The 18,134-nt window shown below is 39.6% G+C and overlaps 1 protein-coding gene across 2 annotated transcripts in view; it reads left to right on the forward strand.

Annotated features, from left to right (window-relative positions):
* The window catches only part of MED13L (mediator complex subunit 13L), a 271,505-nt gene that overhangs the window by 221,236 nt on the left and 32,135 nt on the right, over positions 1 to 18,134 (forward strand). The window contains exons 9-16 of one of the 2 annotated variants that reach the window (XM_074321653.1): positions 856 to 960; positions 4,409 to 5,140; positions 5,918 to 6,143; positions 7,132 to 7,237; positions 7,544 to 7,668; positions 10,324 to 10,423; positions 15,619 to 15,836; positions 16,126 to 16,331. In XM_074321653.1, the coding sequence (XP_074177754.1) occupies positions 856 to 960; positions 4,409 to 5,140; positions 5,918 to 6,143; positions 7,132 to 7,237; positions 7,544 to 7,668; positions 10,324 to 10,423; positions 15,619 to 15,836; positions 16,126 to 16,331 (1,818 nt within the window). Of the gene's footprint in view, positions 1 to 855; positions 961 to 4,408; positions 5,141 to 5,917; positions 6,144 to 7,131; positions 7,238 to 7,543; positions 7,669 to 10,323; positions 10,424 to 15,615; positions 15,837 to 16,125; positions 16,332 to 18,134 lie in introns of both variants that reach the window. The other variant, XM_074321652.1, reaches the window with a different exon arrangement.

An 18,134-nucleotide genomic window follows, 5' to 3' on the forward strand; every position in this document is an offset into this window, starting at 1 on the left:
ACACCTAGAATGGCAGGAGGGTTCGAGGGCAAGAGAATTCCTGCCACAGCCATCATTGATATACTTTGCAGTTTCCACTGTAGCCAAATCAGCAATACCAACTACTGCCCAGTGTTCTTATATTCACTATGTGATAATAAACATCTTTTTGCTACCAATTATCAGTGACGGGGAGGAGATAACTGTTGTTTCTTGTCTTTTAGTTTACAAGTGTCGGCTACTGCCCTTAAATATAGATAGGAGTTTCAGGAGTGATTTAAACAGTCTCTTTGGGGGTATATAATTCACAGGTGCTGTGAAAAGATAATTTTTTAAAATTTAGGTTATTTCTACAAAATTTAGCTGACTTTTTTTAAAGCAACAATTAATAGTTCCAGATAGTGTTTTCATTGCTGTGTGCACCATCCGTATTAAAATGGGCATTAAACTTAAATAGAAATATTTTGAATCCTGTTTCTTCTGATGCAGGGGTGTCCAAACTTTTTTCAACGTTTTTCACCAAGGGCCATATGCGATAAAATACACACACAGCCGGGCCACTCACTCGAGGTGAAGTACTATTGCCTCACCTGGTTTATTTAAGTAAACTAAACATATTTTTGGAATTTGCTGCAGGCCAATTAAAAATGGATTGCAGGCGCAGTTGGCCCGTGGGCCGCAGTTTGGACACCCCTGATCTAATAATTCATTAGAACAGGTAGTAGTCTCCCCTCCACCCCACTTTGTTCTGAACTATCTACCTATCAGCAGGATACCGTTACTGTGTAAAATATATTCAAATCTTTTTAACATTTCTCCCCAGAGGTATGAGTATTATCTCATGTTTACTCAAGTCACATTTTTAACCCTTTTTAGGAGGAGCCAAATGTCAACTCCAACTCTTGAAGAAGAGCCTGCTAACAATCCTGCTACTTGGGATTTTGTGGATCCAACCCAAAGAGTCAACTGTTCCTGCTCTCGGTAAGTATTCACAAAGTCAGAACAGTCGTCAGATCGCAGGTGCCACATTTTGTTGCCTGTCTCCTGGCCTCTCAGACCCCTTCTTCCCCATCGTTTTGCTTTGTTTTAAATCGTTTTCCTCCTCCAATAGAGCAGAAAAAGATCAATCTTTAAGTATGTGCCAATGATTGTTAGGACTCAGAAAAGAGCCTTGTGCACAGCTGGTCCTGTTATCAATTTCTGCCCACAAATTCCTTCAGGGTAGCTATGGCAAAACTGAAGGCATCAGTGTGACAAGACAATCTCGTGTCCTTTAACTGAATTTATTTAATGACTCTTCATTTTAAAATAGAGATAAATATTAAACAAGTTGGCTTTAGTTAATAGAATTTGGAATAAATAGACCTTCCATAGATAATTTGTTTTGTTGGTGGTGCTGGTGTTTTTTGATGCCTGAGGTAGGTATTTATAATAATACCTGCCAAAAACTAAGATTCTTGCTCGTTCATTTAGATATTTGAATAGGACCCAAATACTCTGTAGAAAATTTTTGCACTCCTCATGGATATTTCCTTGATTCCTTGTTGTGGTAAAGAATCTTCTTGTCATGGGTTTTCATTAGGGTTCTTAAATATCTTAAGAGTATGTCAGCTCTAACCCCTCAGCTCAGTGACTGTTAGGACCTGTGTTGATAATTATTCACTTAATGAGCAACTTAGAGTAGCTTTGCTGCCAAGTATATGTTTTCACATTTGATACCGCTCAATACTTAGAAAAAGTTCAGTTGAGATAAGCATCTTTAGAAGATGGCCATTCATTTCTCTAGTTTAGATCGGGGTTCTTAATGTGGCATGAAAGAATTGGCTTTGGGGAAGGGGTGGTCAGCATGTCCCCTGGGCTGGGTGTGTGTGTGTGCACGCGTGTGCACTTCTGCAACCATTTTGACACCTTCCTGTCTTCCCTGGCTCCTTAAGGTGATCCTCTTTTATCAGGCTCTGCCTTCATAGTCAGCCTTTTGTTGAGAGATGCTGTAAACATCAGCCTAATGAAACTCATGATTGATTTTCCGAGGAGGATGTTTTTGAAGGAGCTATTTGCTTATTAAGCGACCTCTCTCTGAACATGTGAGAATCTCTCTCTAGTCTCAGGATCAGTGTGGTATACCAGTTGAATACCTCTTCTACTTCTGTCGTTAGGCCTTTATAAATTATGTGACAAAAAATTATTTTCCTATTAACATTGGTTTTTAAACCGCTCGTATCCAAGATATACTCCACCTTTAGAAAGTGTGTAGGATATAAATTTTAGTGTATTTAACTTCACTTGTTCCTACATCTTATTTTTTCTTTCCGTTAATCTAGATTTTTTCACTTTTTAAAAATAACGCTTTTATTGATTTATGTCACATTTTTATTTGCTACCTTGAATTATTTTTATCTGAAAAGTAAATAAACAAATGACACTTTTTTTTTTTCTTTTGCCCTCTGGAGTTACTGCTCTATTTCCTCACCAAATTTGAATACCCTCTGGTCTTTCTTGTAGTTATACATTCCATTCCATTGACTTCCAAATATTTATCTATAGACCTGACTTCTCACATGTACTCTAGTCTTGTATTTTTTGGGGTGCCTTTAAGAAATATCCTTAATATAGACACGTCTGTTTTCTCCCAAATCAGGTACCCTATTGTGGTCATTTTTTTTAAATCACAGTTTTCCCTTCTCAGCCTAGAGGCTTTATAATTTATTTTTCTTCATTTTCCAAATCAGTTTTATCATTGCATTTTTATAATGACTTCCTCTGAAATGTCCATTCTAGTCAGTCTACTGTCCTCATTCTTTTAGTCACTACTTGGTCCTGCCTGTGGTTCCTTGTCACCACAAGCCCCTGCATCTAATTGGCCTCTGAGCCTGCCCTGCCCACTGCCTGCTCCTGTGAGGTCCCTTTCCTGTTCAGAAGTTTGCAATGCTCATCTGTTACTGGTGTATCCCTAACTCGGACCGTTTCACAATGTAACTGAGTGATTAAATACAATTGAAAAAAATGGCTTCATAAGATGATCACTGCAAAAAGCCCTTGCTTTGAAGAGGCTACCATAAGATACCTGTCACAGGACTGGTGTGGTTAAATGCTCTTTGAGAAAATCCAAATCAAAAAGTTTTATGTAAAAGTCTTTCAGAACGTAGGTTTTAAAATAAGTACCCTTAGTAGAGATAATTGAGATATTTTCAGATGAGACATTCATCTCTTGCTGTGGTACTGTGCCCAAGAGATTTAAAGCATTATGTTTGCCTTATGGACAATAGTTTTATGCTTAGACAGCCTTCTTCAAAGCCGGGATTTTCTTTACCCCCATAGTAGCAAAGACTCTGGCGAGAGTATTTGCAGATTATCTACTGCAGGATTACCAAAGCCACGTGGAGCGGTCCAGTCCACGCCTCACTGCTGAATGGCCTGACGGGGCAGAGTGGCCATCCTGCTCTGCTGTTCCACTAAACCATCCCATTCGGCCACACAAATCCATTTGACTGCCCACCGGGGCATCATTTAGTGCAATGCAGCAGTAAAGTGATGCCACCCGAGCGGCCTCAGTTACTGGCGAGCTTACATTTTTCCTGGGAGTGATTGATGTATTGGGAGACAACTGGCCGACCTGCTGTATAACTTGGTTGCGCAGAGTAAACCTTGGCATCATCCGGGGCTCTTACTGAGCAGTTGCTCACACCCGTCCTTGCCAAGCCGTGTGTTAGGATGTGAGCAGACCTGCTGTTCCTGGCTAGATATTTCCGATAGAGGCGTCTGAAGATGTATCCACTCCCAGCTTTTTCACTGCTGTCTCATTTTAATGTGTCTCTAAGATCCAAAGTTGTCTTTTCTCCCTTCTTTGTCAGATAATAGTGGCATATGAGATTTCTACTATATTTATGCTATTAAATGTTCTTAGGATTCACCCGCATAATTATCTTAGTCTCACTCTTTGGGGGAGAGTTACAGTTATTTTATTCCCGATTTACAACATTACAAACCATTACAAACTGTTCTATATTGTAGTTAGTGAAGTGTTATGAAATAGAAATTGGAAGCTTTTTTGCTTTTTTCTTGGCAGACAATCTCATAACTCTTCGTTTTAAGATGCAGTATGAATAGATTATCTGAGGCCTTCACCAAATTGGAAAGATTTAGGGATTTTTTCAAATCATTAATTTTATAGGAGTTAGCATTGTATGAGTTTGTTTCTTAAGTCTGTCTCTTACCTTCTTGTATGTGATTGATTCATCACTTTCCATCAGGAGTTCGCAGTTTTTAGTCATTAAAAATATAATTAACGCCGAGAGTCCTTTTTGGTGTGTTCGTGCATCTAATGCGTACTTAAAAAGACATAACCTTGGAGAGGCATCTGTTTTGTATTGTGAGTGGTGATGCAGTTATTTTCATCTGGATGTTGACTTCATTTTAATTCTCATTTCAGGCATAAACTTCTAAAACGTTGTGCTGTAGGACCCAATCGACCTCCCACAATATCTCAACCAGGGTTCAGTGCAGGACCATCATCATCTTCATCTTTACCACCTCCTGCTTCTTCTAAGCACAAAACAACAGAAAGACAGGAAAAGGGAGACAAGTTGCAAAAGAGACCCTTGATACCATTTCACCATAGGCCCTCTGTGGCCGAAGAGTTATGCATGGAACAAGATACACCAGGACAGAAGCTAGGGTTGGCAGGGATAGACTCCTCCTTAGAGGTGTCTAGCAGTAGGAAGTATGATAAGCAAATGGCCGTGCCTTCCAGAAATACAAGCAAGCAAATGAATCTGAATCCTATGGATTCCCCTCATTCCCCTATTTCCCCTCTGCCACCAACACTCAGCCCTCAGCCACGAGGTCAGGAAACGGAGAGTTTGGACCCACCATCTGTCCCTGTGAATCCAGCACTCTATGGAAATGGGCTCGAGCTCCAGCAGTTGTCCACTCTGGATGACAGAACTGTCCTCGTCGGCCAAAGACTGCCCCTGATGGCAGAGGTCAGCGAGACAGCCTTATATTGTGGGATTAGGCCCTCGAACCTGGAGTCATCTGATAAGTGGTGGCATAGCTTTTGTCTCCCGCCCATTGATGATGCTGAGTTCCGGCCCCCAGAGCTCCAGGCTGAGAGATGTGATGACAAAATGGAGGTAAACTCAGAGAGCACTGCATTGCAAAGGTAAGGCGACTGTCCGCACCGTCCACCTGATCACCCACTAAAGGCCGAGGCCCCCAAGAACCAGGGCTCTGTCAGATCCACAAGGAAGGAGGCTTCCCTTCACATTCTCGACTCTGCATTTGGAAAATGTTTAAAAGTCAAATGCTTTGTCGTTAGTGAGGTTTAACACACGTGTCATGATTTTAGTATGCCAGCATATAAAGGTCTCATTGTGGCATTTAGTGTACTAGGATTACTTTATTTTTGGCCTGCTGTTTGTGAATCAAAGACTATAGCTTTACCAGACTTTCCGTAGGGTGGCCAGTACCTTCTTTGTTTCTTGACACTTTTAAGGAAGGCTTTGTGTGCATTCAGGTATGTAACGTGTCTGAGAATAATATTTATAGCGCTTTCGAGCTACCCATCATTCTTAACAGTTTACGCAGATTATCTCACTTCATCTGCACCACAGTCGTGTTATTTACTACCCTAATTCCATAGCTAAGAAAGAAGTTAGGGCCATGCAGTTAGTAAATGACACAGGTGGAATTCGAACCTAGGCAGTCTGCTCTGAAGTGGAATCCATGGAATCAGAGACAAAAGCTTATATCCCTCACAAGGGCCACTGAGTTTTATTTAATTGTGAGCAGAATCTCTAAAATTCACTGTGTACATGAATTAATTTTAAGTTTAGTGTAACCTTTACAAATGCTCTAAATCGTTAAGTGCTGTTCTTTTTTTTTTTAAACCATCTTTGTACTTGATTTTGCCTAAATTGCCCTTTGTTTTCCCTTTTAGACTCTTAGCACAACCTAATAAACGGTTTAAAATCTGGCGTGACAAGCAGCCCCAGATGCAGCCCCTCCACTTCCTTGACCCTTTGCCTCTGTCACAACAACCTGGAGACAGTTTGGGAGAAGTCAACGACCCATATACCTTCGAGGACGGTGACATAAAATACATCTTTACAGCAAACAAGAAATGCAAACAAGGGACAGAAAAAGATTCCTTGAAAAAGAATAAGGTACCATTTAACAGAGAGCGAGTCCAGCATGGTGTGGGTTTCGATCTGTGTCAGTACAACACGTGTGGGAAAACTTTGGAGGCAGAATGTTTGAGATAGTCTTGCCTGATTGCTCCGTCCCCATATTCATGCTCTTGGTACGATCGTATTGAACAGCGTATTGTTCCTTTTTATGTCATGGCTCACCTTTGTTTAAAAGTCAGCCGAACATAAATGAAGCCTCATGTTTTTCAGGCTCTAGCTTGTACAGTGCATGTTTCCTCTCATATGCTAATTCTTGTTGGCCTATGCTCCCTGCTTATTTCTTTTTAATTATGATTCCCAAATACCCAAAATGTAAAGAAAAAAAAATGTTGATAACAATATCTACTGTTTATCGAGCGCTATGTTTATTGTTCCAAGCGCCTGACCTGTCATATCAATACCACTCTTAGACTGTGTCAGTATTAATTTTACTGGTTCCATTGTCACAAAAATGAGTACTGGAGGTGTCTGCTGTCTTTACCTGTAAATTTTCAAACATCCTAAAATACTGGGCCATTTAAAGAGGTATTCTTGAGCATAGCGGAAATAAGACAATTAAAAGAGGCCAGTATAGTTCAGGAGAATGCTTCTTCAATGCCCTTACAGAGATCTGTCTACACCCAGAAAGCTTGAACCATAATTCAGCATCTAAAATGTTCTTAAAGGCAGCTTTTAACACCATGGCAGGTCTGTAATCAAATGCCACCAGTACCATTTAGGCCTAAAACCCTGATTGACTCAGAATACTCCATAGGATTGAGGGGAAAGAGTGGGAGTTTTTAGTTCTGTTTAAATTCAGGGAAAAGGACCTATCTTTTATTTCCTTTGGTTGCATAGACCATGGTTTATCATACTTGTGCTCATAACAAGTTCCATTCTACCCTCTAATTCTTTGTGTTCTCCCTCATATTCCACACTTTGGGTTGGTGTTCATGTGTTTTGTTTGGCTGAATTTATTACACAGTCAGAGGATGGATTTGGTACCAAGGATGTCACTACACCAGGTCATTCCACGCCGGTGCCTGATGGGAAAAATGCCATGTCTATTTTCAGTTCTGCTACTAAAACAGGTGTGTACAATGATTATTTGCCTCACTTGGATTGTTGCTAAAATAAAATGCAAGGGAGATGCTTCTCAATCTAAAGCTATAGTCTTTTTGTAATAGCAATAATTTGATCTCATCTTTAATACATTTTTCAGCGTTTGTTTTTCAGTTCCTTTCAAAACTGATAAACATATTTGGAAATAACTGTCTCTAAATTTAACTGAAAATGGGGAAAATTCACAGGCAGGTGTTGCTCATTGAGATCCATGTCCTCTTCTCACTCGTCTCCCTTAACGAAGGTGCTCATTCTGTCCCGTCTTCCTCCCGCAGACGTCCGGCAAGATAATGCTGCTGGCAGAGCTGGCTCCAGTAGCCTTACGCAGGTGACAGACTTGGCGCCTTCTCTGCATGACTTAGACAACATCTTTGATAATTCCGATGACGACGAACTTGGGGTGAGTCTGCCAGAGCGACACAAACAGAGATGTCCCTACATAGGAGGACTATTGTCGGTGCCTCAGTAGTTCTTCCTTGTCTGGGCTGCTGACCTTGGGGCTATTTCAGGTTCCGGTTGCTTTTCAGAAACTTGGAAAGGATTCTAAAATTTGTTAGTGTAGTTTCTAACATATCTTGGGTTTTGTCAATGGATTTTTTCATTAGTGTTATTCCTAGTGTCATAAATACTAATGGCTTTCACATTTATTTAAAAAAAATGTCTTTCTAAATATCATGAGACTAATAGAAATATATTATGTAACCCTGTTAGCTCAGATTTTAAAACATAATGCCCACCTAACTTTTTAGTTTAACAAGTCAGACGTTAGTCTACATTTTGAGAAATATGCAAGTATGACCTTTCCTTTTTAGGATTATGGCATCATAGTTGGGAAGTAGAATTTGTGCACAAAGAAGTTAAATAATCCAAGGCACCATATGATTAAAGTGACAGATAGCAGTTATAATTCTTTGCAGAACAGCTGAGCTGGGTCACAAAATTCGTGTCCTTGGCCTCCTACCAACTCTGGACCAGGGCAAGTGGAAGTGTCTGTTATTTCTGGGGGAGTGAGAGATGTGTCAGATCGACCCTCCCTTCAAGAAAATCAATTTATTAGCTTATTTTTCTTTCTTTTATGTATTTATCTTCCCATCCATCCATTTTACATCTATTTATTAATCATTTGATGATCAGCTTGTACTAGAGGTTACAAATATTATTACGTGACCACTCTTATACTTGAAACGCTCACAGACTTCAGAAGAAACAGCATATAAATATAGTTAAAAATATACTTCTTGCTGTGAGAGGAGTTATTAACCTGTATCTAAAGACGCTGGACGTTCAAGTATAATACAAAGTGACAAGTGAGTGGTGTTTAACTTAAGCTTGAAGGTTAAGTAGGAATCAGATTTCTAAAACCCTTTCTCACTTTAAAATAGAATGTATCTGATGAACAGATACGATACCCCATTAATATTATAAATACTTAGACGATGATGAGATCACAATGTCCTTAAGGAATGGATAGGACTTGAAATGTGGAAAGACTGGGTGAGTGAGAGGCAGGGGAGGGACCTTAGTTTGAGCCTGGAATGAGCCTGGTTAAGCAACAAGAGTGAACTCGCTGGGCTTTGGGGGATAATGAGTAGACCGTTCCATTGGTCTGTTTTCTGAATGGTGGTTAAAGATTGATAGAGCTGGGGAAGTGTTCCATGCTTAGTGCCGTGGACTTGAAACTCTGCCAGTTCCTCTGAAGGCTGCTGAGTGTGGACCTGACCAGGGAGCAGTGAGTGCTGTTTTTCATCAGCCTGACACACAAAGCAGGAGGACTGCTTGATAACTTTTGTTGGATTGAAACACGAGAACCTGAATCCAGGCAGTGGCTGCATGAAGGCAAACTTTGGTGGAAGAAATAACACCTTTCCTTATTGTTGATCCAGGCGTGGGAAATCCTTTTTAAGCTCGACGATCTCTCTAAAGCCAAACATGACCTCGGATTGGTTTTCATGATCCTGAGGGTTAGGTTAGATGTTTTGGTGGTGATGGTAGGAACAAGTTGTGAAAAGAAAAGGAATCAAAAAGAAGTAGAAAGGGAGAAGTAAGAGAAGAAAAAACCCAAGCGTTATGGAGTAGCCTGGTACTGTCAACAGCCACCACCCCTAGTGAGCTGTCTGTCTCTGCTCTGAGCTATTGTCCGTATTCTCTGTATAAATTATGAATTACTCTTGGACTAAATGAAGAAGTGCTTGCTTTGTTTCTTGAATATAGTCTTAGTATTATTAATACACAGAGGAGAATGGGACATTTTTAGTCTAATTTTTATTTCTCTGAAATGACTGTTTCTACTTTACTCTGCTTTCTACCCTGGCATTTAATCAAGGGAACAGTTTACCTTAGAATCGTTTTGCTAATTCATCTTCCAAGTAACTGCAGTTAGGAGGGGAGGCTGTTGTCCAGGTTTTCATCTCAAATGTCTCTGAATTTAATTTTACACTTAAACTCTAGGACATTGAATAAGTATACATAAATAAAAGGCCTTCTGTGTGTGAGAATCTTTGTTTTATTTTGCTTTGTTTTATCTTGCCTAGTTGGGTTCTTAAAGATAATCTTGCCTATTAAGAGATTTAATCCGCTTTGAATAACAAATGAAAGAAAAACCTTCTCTGTATATTTCAATGATTTTAAGAGATACGGTTATTTTTTTTGGAGATGAACAGTGACTATAGACATAGGAGCAGAAGATACATGTTTTGTTTTTGTGGTGAAAATGAAAAATAGTTCCGGAGGACTCAAGGTCATCTTTAGCTGCCTTCTTCCAAACAGAAGGAAAACCAGACTGATGGCCAGTGATTACTTGAAGGCACCACCCTAATGGAATTATCTTGTCCCTGAAACGACTTGGTAATGACCTGGAGGGAAGATTTGCTTAAGGTCTGCAGGCTCTGCTTTATGGCACAATGTACCCTCACCAGCTCCCTGAAAATTCAGAAGACTCAGTCACTCAGTTTCTCGCACTTGACAAGCTTGTAACCATCTCCTTTGTTTCACTGCTGGTATTTCTAGATGTTCACCTGGTGAACACTATATAAGGACGTATCTTTTCTCTTCTTAGGCTGTATCACCTGCACTGCGTTCATCAAAAATGCCTACGGTTGGGACTGAAGACCGACCTCTTGGGAAGGATGGGAGAGCCGCTGTTCCTTACCCACCAAGTAAGAAAAGGAAATGGAGCTCCGTGTAACTTACTTACACTGTTCTCATCCTCAGTGGTGCCGTATCTAAGACTCACCTACTTTCTAATTTCCTTTTAACAGAATACTACTTCGTGCTGAATTCAACTTGTATAAACTGGTATTCCTAAGATGGCAGGCAGCTAAGAGGCCACCTTAATTTGAATTCTTTTTCCCTTTGTTTTCAAATTAATTAACTTTTATGGTTTAAAATGTGGAAAGAGATGTTTTAGATTTGTTTTTGAAATAGCCCTTTCCTACTAGGATAAATTCTGCCCAGATTTTTTGAAGTGATATTCCACTTTGCTTGTGTAAAATGGTTCAATTTTCATAAATTTAATTCACAGGAGGATAATGAGTACTGTTTGTTTTCTGTGGCCCTTTTTTCTGATTCATACTGAAGTTTTTGTGTTTCCTTTTGAGATACACTAGCTTTATTATGTATGCTGACAAGAAGAGAAACTTCCTTTTTTTAGTTATTCTTTGCCCTAAGAAACCACATTATTCCACAAGAGAAAAGAAAGTCAGGGTAGCTTGTGTGGATACTCTGAAGCAGAAACATAATTCCATTGCAAATCATTCTTTAATACCTTCTCATTAACTTCAGCTGGTAATGAGAACAAATTGAGGGGAAAAACCACCATGTCACAGGGATGAGTCAAAAAGTTTTATGAACCTATAAATGTAGAGCTGATTTACTCAAATGTAGAAGTGTGAAGTATACAGAGATTGGATTTTGACAGCTTTAGTGGATCCATAGCTTTTTAAAATATGCAAAGCTTTCTCAAGCATGACATGTATGAAAATGAATAATGATAGCCAGCCAGTTGCTCTAGTTTTTTTAATTAAACATTTTTCTTTTTTTATTACTCTGCACTGCAGAATTTTACAAATACAGAACTCACAGATTAAAAGAAGCAGTATTAAAGTAGATACATATGGAAGAGGTCAGATGAGTGAATTTTTTCCCCTTGTGTAGAACCAGTTAATCCGCTGCCCTTTTTGACATTCAGTGGTACGTAGTGATGTTAAATGGTAACATGTCTGATAACTCGTCCAAGATTATTCACTCACGAACCCTTCTGCTAGTTAGAGTCATCGCCCAGTCAGGTATGTGGTGTACTCTCTTCTTTCTCTCATTTTGATTCAAAATGGAATTGTTTTAAAAAGAAGCTACTCAAAATTTTATGATAAAGTACAGGGTATAAAAATGAATTTGGAATATAGCCAAAATATTAGCATTGGGAAAATGCAGATAATGAGTCAAGAGGATCATTTTAATGTGTACAAAGTATGTGTATGTAAATGTGTATGTAGGGACATACACACAGTATTTCTTCCCAAGACATGACAATGAAAATAGCTTGGCAAGAGGTTCTCATCTCTGCAATAGCTTTCTTGTGCACTCAGGTGGAAAGACAGACTTATTATAAAATTTAATGTCTAGAACACCACCATCCAATAGAAATACTGGGTGAGCCACAAATGACAACCACTTAAGTAATTTAAATTTTTCTAGTAGTTACGTTAAAAAAATGTGAAATTAATCGTAATAGTATGTTTTATTTAACTTGTATCCAAAATATTGTCATTTTTGCAATGTAATCAGTATAAAAGATATTGAGGTATTTGTACTAACTCTTTGGAGTCTGGTGTATATTTGAAACACGCAACACATCTCAGTTTGGACAGCCCCGTTTTGAGTGCTCCGTAGCCACATGTGGTTTAGTGGGTACTGTGTTGGGCAGCATAGGTCCATAATTATTTATTTGTCGTAATAATGAAGAAAGCAACACACAGCAACAAGTGGGTATCATTTAACATCAAGAATATGTTAAGGTAGTAGTATTGTGTTATAATAAAAACAAGTGTATTTCTTAGGTCTTACTGTTTACCAATTGCTTATGAATTTTCGTTTTAGAAAGCATGTCAGTTTGAAGTGTGAGTCTACGAGGAAGCAAAAATGAAAGAGTTGTATGTTGATTTGTCTTTATTTATTTATTCTACAAGAGCACTTACTGTTTCCAAGGGACTCTGCCAGGTGCTCTGGTGCAGGGATAACAATGAGAAATGAGTGGTGATGCTTCGGCTAGCGGCTTCAGTCTTGTACATGTGCTTGATGTACAGGGTAGGAGATGCCTGGCATCCTTAGGGAGTCCCAAGTGAAGTACAGGGGACTGCGACAGGTGGGCAGCATGTGTGTAAGCGGCAGCATCTCAACTCCAGTCCGTTCTGGTAGTTGTTCCCACTCTCACCTTAGCCGTTTTTAGGAAGAAGATTGAACAGGCAAACCATGCTTTTCTAGTTTAGAGGACCAGGATGTTTCTCTGGGTTTTCTTCCTGCCTTGCCCCCTTTGAGTCTAGTTCTCCTTTCTTCATCTCAAAATTTCTTTAGGGTCACCTTTTTTCTTCAGAAATTCCCAGTAACTTAACAGCAGTTCCATCTTTTTTCCAATGAAACCAAAATTGAGAGGGAAGATTGATGATTGCTGAGTTCATCACTCACTGCGGCAAAGTGTTCCTTTCTGTGTAGACATTATCTTATTCAATGTGCACAAAAGTATGATGGAGATATTATTCCCATTTTGCAGCTTAGGAAATTGAACCTAGAGAGGTGAAGAGTTCCTTAAGAATATCTGATAATAAGAATGTTGAAGACCACTTTCTAAAGTGAATCTCTGGCTGGTGGAATCTCATTTTATCCATACTTTTTTTTTTTTTTTTGGTCATCATTTACCTTTGATCAACTTTGATGAACTGAGATATGTAACTGTGGTAGGTAGCGTCAAAGAAGTTGAGTAGCCCGAAGTGGAAAATGCCTTTATTATATTTCTTAGATAATTTTAAAACGAACTTAATTTTTTTGGTGAAATGTTGTATCATAGCCAGAATATTTAGAAGTGAATGAAAGGCTGTGTTTTAAGTTCATCTTCATTTTAACTCAAAGAGAATAAATACAGTTTCTTTATTTTCCAGATATCTACTTGGTGATTAATATCTATAATGTGAGTTTGAAGATTGTCATGAGGTGGACTCCTAGTTTTAAAAATTATACTTACAAGTTAATTGTATATTAAAATTGACTAGTAGCTGCTTTTTGGCTTGGAAAAAGGAATAGGAACTCAAGGTTAAAGGCAATGTATGCATTTCAAGTGTAACCTAACTATATCACAGGCTTCAGCTTTGTTTTAAAGAAAACGTAATTGGTCTGGTTGCTGCTACACTTAAAGACTCATTTTCCCACCTCAGAGTTATCAGTTGCATAGTGTCTCCAATGGTTCTCTGATAGTTTCTGGCTCGGCTTGGATTGCATCCCTAGTTCTATGGATTATTACCTTCCTTAAGAGTAAAGTACTGTCCTAGCAGGAAGGTGCCTTGAAGATTTGGGGGGTTTAGCTTTATTCTTTCTTTTTTTTTTTTTCTTAGCAGCAGGTACCATTCTGTCTAATGAAATCTCACACAGAATTCTATTATAGAAAATAAATGGAAATGGAGCTTCTCTAATGGAAGTGCAAGTTGGGATCTGAAACCCTGTTTATTGGCGCCTGCCTTCCGATGTTTTATAGATAAGCAGCTGAGGCCAAGAGAGGGTAAATTATTCAGAATTATGTAATTGTCTAACTAGGAAATATGGTTAAAATCATCTAATCCAGGGGTTCTCACCTTTTTTCTGCCTCCATATGGTGGAGGCTTTCCCCTCCCCGGTAAATGAAGGAAAGAAAGAAAACCTGGTGAGAATCACATATCTAGTCAAGCCTTCCTCTTCAGGTGAAGGAACTGAGGACCCAAGAGAGGAAGTGACCAGACCCGACCAGTGCTGTGCTGGGAGCAGCTGGGCCCAGGGCACAGAGCACGATGCAGTTATTCTTTATCGATTTCTGATTCTGAGCTAGAAGTCATATGTCAGTCTATTCAGTGGCTACTGTTTGCCTGTTTAAATGGTAAAGTTGCTAGAAAGAGCAATATGATTAGAAATTGGAATATCAGGTACCATTCCAAATCACTGGTTCCAACTTGTGGCTCCTAATTTGTGAATGAATTTGCTGTACAGGACACCCCCTAGTGGCCTAATTTCACAACTGCAACTTGCGTTTCAATTCCATACACTTCTGCTTGAAGAATCAGTGCTTTAATGATGATGTTTAACCTCAGGTATATGAAAATGGTTTTTTTGAAAAAGGGTTGAGCATCACCAGTCTAAGTATTTCTTAAAAGATCCTTTTCCCCCTCCAGTTGATTCTCAGTAAATTGTCTTTTGGTTCTAGGTAGGTTTGTTAATCCTAACTGTGAAGTTTCATTTTAATGTCAGTTTGGAAAGGGAATCGTGTGGAACCATTTCCCCAAAGAGCAGTGAGTGCTGTGGATTTGTCGAACTAGCAAGTAACCCTAATAACATAAACCGCCATTATAGCTCGAAGCAGTTTTTATTTTCTGTAATATAATGGCCAATGGATTTCCCATGTAAAAATTGCTACATAACAATTATATATAATTCTGAAATATTTTATACATACTTGTAAACTTGTAAGCAGGGATAGAACTTTTTTTTTCTTTTTAAATTTCCCATCTTAACCATTATTTATTTATTTTTTATTGGGGAATATTGGGGACAGTGTGTTTCTCCAGGGCCCATCGACTCCAAGTCATTGTCCTTCAGTCTACTTGTGGAGGGTGCAGCTCAGCTCCAAGTCCAGTTGCCGTTTTCAGTCTTTAGTTGCAGGGGGCGCAGCCCACCATCCCATGTGGGAATTGAACCGGCAACCTTGTTAAGAGCTCGGGCTCTAACCTACTGAGCCATCCGGCTGCCCCAGCAGAGATAGAACTTTTAATAGTGGTTACTTCATCTAATTTCTCCAGCTTCTATTAAGTTCATCTCCTTAGACTTTTCAAGAAATCAATTGTTGAAAGGAATAAAGTATGTTATATAGACTTTGTTCACTTAATTAATGTGAGGCCAAATCATAAAGCATCCAGAGGATAGTGATAAAGTTCCAGAAAAGGATCATTTTCTGCTGGTAGCCTTCTCCATTATTAATATTCTATTGTGTAATTGATATCACCATTTAATTAACGTTATTTCTGGTACCAAATAGCGTTCCTGGCTATGAAAAGGGATTTTTCAGAAGTCCTGCCTGTTAAAATAAATGGCTCAGTCCTTTCTTTTTCTTGTTTAGCAGTTGCAGACCTGCAGAGGATGTTCCCCACCCCTCCATCTTTGGAGCAGCACCCTGCATTTTCTCCCGTGATGAATTATAAAGATGGAATCAGTTCAGAGACAGCGACAGCGTTAGGCATGATGGAGAGTCCGATGGTCAGTATGGTTTCAACACAGCTCACTGAGTTCAAAATGGAAGTGGAAGACGGATTAGGAAGTCCCAAGCCTGAGGAAATAAAGGTAATTGCCAACATACTAACTTTACCAAGGCAGTGTGGTTTTCAAGTGGATTTGCTACATCTTCTCTAAAATAATATCCATACGCCATATATACATAAGTTTCTAAGAATCCTCTGAGTACATTGCTTGGTGTATTAATTAGTGTCTTTTGATTAGTTTAAAATTTGGGCATTAGCATTTTCTACTGAGCGGATAAGAGAAAGACTGAGTTGTGGTCATTTTTGTTACTACTGTGATAGGTCCTAAGTCATTTACCGGCATTATCACTAACCTCTCTTTGCTCTCGCAGGACTTCTCATTTGTGCACAAAGTTCCAACGTTTCAGCCTTTTGTGGGGTCCTCCATGTTTGCTCCGCTGAAGATGTTGCCGAGCCAATGCCTGCTACCTCTGAAGATACCCGATGCCTGTCTGTTTCGGCCTTCGTGGGCGATCCCTCCTAAAATCGAACAACTGCCCATGCCACCTGCAGCCACTTTCATTAGAGATGGTTACAAGTATGTGCAGGGAATGTCTGTTATTTACTACATTTAACGTGATTTTTATCTCAGCTAAATATTCAGTAAAAACGATGACAGTAGCATGTTATTTGCAGCTTTTATTGGCCACTCATGTTTTTGGCACACTGTTTTGTGTTGAAAATCTGCATTATTTTCTTACCTAAATTTCATGTACGTGGAAAAATTAAGGTCATTTGTGTAGAGAATCATGGTGTTCTTGCTTATTCAATGTCAAATCAGTGTCTACCATAGAATCAAGCACTAGATTGGAGTTGGTAGTGTTTTTGGGTGAGTGGTGGTGGTGTGGTGAGTACTTTGTTTTATAGAAATGGATGGTTTTAAATGTGTTGACTTAAGGCCCTTGGAAGTGAAGTGTTAACATAGATGGTGTCTCCGTTACCTACCCTACATGTAAGAAAGCAGCAACAGAATGGTGGTGTGACATGGGGGAAGGAAAAGCAGGAGTTGATTATAGCTTGGACGTATTTCATGCTGTCCAGAAAATAACACTTAAGTCAACAGTGCAGAGTAAGGTTGCTGTGTGATTCATAATTTCTTAAGAAAATAATTTAAGCGCTATAGAATAAAAAGCCACGAACTCACATTGCTGTGGGGACCAGGTGAGCAATGTGGGGATGACATGACCGAGTAGAATGACACTCGGCTCTGCGCTGCGCCGTCCTTGTGAGGAGCGAGGGGCAGCGGGCAGCAGGGTCTCTGTGAACCGCTGAGAGATCGTCCCACTGACAGGGGCACTTGCTTCAATTGCAGCAAGTTGTTTAGGCAGAATGTGGGAGACTGGAGATCAGATTTTTATGTAAATTTCCTTTTTAAAAATGTTGACAGGTTGACAGTTAATTCACAGTTGCATTTTAGGAGCCAGTAAGACAAATTTGTGGTCCAGGTTCAATCTGTGGGGTCCTTAGCCATGACTTCACATATAACCATCTTAATGAAATCAACTTGAATGTCATAAACTGGCTTTATGCTTGTTTACGTAAAGTCAATGTTGGAATGAAAAACTGACAGAGAGGTAGTATGAAAGAGCCCTAGAGCTGGGAAAGTCCGACTGTAGTGTCATAGGACTCAGAATTCCTGCCTTTTCTGTCTATTCTGTGTGTGACCTTCAGTGACCGTTTTACCTGAGCCTTCCCTTCTTTAAAATGGGATGACGTTGCCCTACTTCCCACACAAGGATTTTGAAAGGCCCCCACAGCTAGTGGCTGTGGAAGTGCGTGGAAATCCCAACTCACAGCGATATGAATAGTGGACGCTGAAGCACTGAGGATAGGAGCGCCTGGCTTGTTCTCTGCTGCTGTGCTGCAGCCCCACACGAGCTTATTGAGTAGAGTAGATACAGTGCAATAGGCAGGGCTGGCACACCATTTGCAGTCAACACAGCAGCCTTGGAAACCCACGCAACAGTTTCAGCTCTTACACACGCGGGCTCCTAGAAGTGACATGCAACCCTTTGCCGTATAATACTTTAAGTATTAAATAATTCAGATCATTATTTAGATCTATTAAATCTATCATTTGCCATCCAGAGATTCTTGGTATTCTAAACTGGCACTGTTAATAGAACTTTCTGTGATGAAGGAAGTGTTTTGTGTCTATCTGCACATTCCCATATAGCACCTGCCACTCTCCTGTGGGAGCTGTGTACCACTGGAGTTGAGGCTAGTTGAGATCAGGACTGAATTTTTCGTTTAAGTTAATTTAAATTTAGCACATGGCGCTAGTGGCTGCCATATTGGACAGCACAGCTCTCGACTATGTGAAATCCCCCTGCTGTGGTCG

Source organism: Rhinolophus sinicus, linkage group LG16, assembly GCF_036562045.2.
Source record: "Rhinolophus sinicus isolate RSC01 linkage group LG16, ASM3656204v1, whole genome shotgun sequence".
NCBI classification, from domain to species: domain Eukaryota; kingdom Metazoa; phylum Chordata; class Mammalia; order Chiroptera; family Rhinolophidae; genus Rhinolophus; species Rhinolophus sinicus.